This window comes from Sinocyclocheilus grahami, unplaced genomic scaffold, assembly GCF_001515645.1.
Source record: "Sinocyclocheilus grahami isolate Dianchi unplaced genomic scaffold, SAMN03320097.WGS_v1.1 scaffold406.1, whole genome shotgun sequence".
Classification (NCBI taxonomy): Eukaryota; Metazoa; Chordata; class Actinopteri; order Cypriniformes; family Cyprinidae; genus Sinocyclocheilus; species Sinocyclocheilus grahami.
In genome coordinates this window covers 432,629-434,370 of record NW_015505585.1, presented here as the reverse complement: position 1 = coordinate 434,370, position 1,742 = coordinate 432,629, and the positions used below count along the sequence as shown (strand labels likewise).

The 1,742-nt window shown below is 34.9% G+C and overlaps 1 protein-coding gene across 1 annotated transcript in view; it reads right to left on the bottom strand.

Annotated features, from left to right (window-relative positions):
- Positions 1–1,742, bottom strand: part of LOC107550719 (PAX-interacting protein 1-like) — a 26,164-nt gene that overhangs the window by 11,810 nt on the left and 12,612 nt on the right. The window contains exon 9 of the mRNA XM_016232080.1: positions 931–1,025. Within this exon, the coding sequence (XP_016087566.1) occupies positions 931–1,025 (95 nt within the window). The remainder of the gene's footprint in view (positions 1–930; positions 1,026–1,742) is intronic.

Here is a 1,742-nt window from a genome sequence, read left to right as displayed (position 1 = left end):
ATATACGCACGAGCGCACTTTGGATGTGACTGCGCACCGCCTCTGGAGCGCGCGAGTACCGAATGGCTTAAAAAGACGTGCAAATAAATAATAAAATTTTCTGACGATGCAACAATGACCCGATTAGGCAAGTGACTATTCTGTCAACTGTCCCGAAATGCGAGTGAAATTCTTGTATCGCAGCATGCAGTGGCTCTTGTAGCGCAGACAAGATGTGCCGATGTGAATCCGTTTGAAGAAAAAGTCAAAGAGAGAAGACGCGTACAGCTGAATCATTCACGCTGTTTTCAAATGACTGATTTGATCAGTCTGTAGGTTTGATTATTTACTCATCAAACCTACATGCTATAGGCTATTGAATAAATGTGTGAATATCCATCATTTTAAAGTCAAAAGCTGCATGAATGAGTAAAACTTTGCGATATAGCCTATGCGCAATCCCGCACCGAAATTCAGAACCTGATTAAACACAATTCTATTATACAGAGTTTTGTGAAATAGATTTCAATGACTTTTCCAAAACTTTCTGGGTTTATTTATTTTTCCAAAACTTTTCCAGGCCTGGAAATTGGTGTTTTAAAATTCCATGACTTTTCCAGGTTTTTCATGACCGTACGAACCCTGCTTATAAGAACATTTTTATTTACACGACTTTTCCAGGTCTAAAATTTTAAAATTAATTTAGCTCATATATACTTTAAGACAATGGAAATCCTGGTACTTCAAAGAAAAAAAAGTAACTAAAAATCCACATTTTCTAGTATTAAATACAATTAGAAATATCTTGATATTTAGTTGTTTTGCTTATTTTCATGCACGTTTTGTCTTCTGAGCACTGGACCTAAATTTGTTTTTAAAGTACAAGTGTGGAAAAAAAATACATATTTTGGAGTGACTAATTATTAGCTTAGGTGCGGTGGAGTCACTTACCCTTTTCCATGTGGCCAGTAACTGTTTATCAGCCATCTGTTCTGGATAGTCTGCAATTGCAAAGATACAGCCAACCAGGAATCCCTCTTCAGGGACTAAAAAAAAAAAAAAATCCATGTTAAATTCCCCTGGCATCTTGTAAGGCTGGGCGATATGGACAAAACAATTATCATGGTAAAATTTTTAATATCAGTCGATATTGATAATTATCACAATAAATTTCAAATCTTTATTTTTTTCAAGTTTAAAGGCAGATTTTTGCTCCAAAGTGAAAGTTGTAGAATCCAGACCATTAACGTTTTAAACTGCACTTTATTGTCAGAATAGGGCTGGGCGATATAGCAAAAAAATGTATCAACGATATATGTTTCATATTGTTCGGTATCGATAATTATTGACATTTTTTAAAGAATACATTTAGACCACTTAACTTAATGATTGCTATCGGGATGTGAAGAGACTTTCAACCAACATAACAAAAAATGTTTCTGAAGACAATCACCTATTACACCTTTAAGGAAACTTTTGGCTCGTCTCCCGAGGCCACAGGAGGGTGCAATGAGCAAAATAATGCAGCGCATTAAATTGTCAATCCAAATAACCGTCTATAAAAACATGCATCACGTCTAAATTTACATACAGTGGCTACAGAAAGTATTCAGACCCCCTTAAATTTTTTCACTCTGTTACATTGCAGCCATTTGCTAAAATAATTGAAGTAAAAAAATGTTCCTCATTAATGTACACACAGCACCCCATATTGACAGAAAAACACAGAATTGTTGACATTTTTGCAGATTTATTAAAAAAGA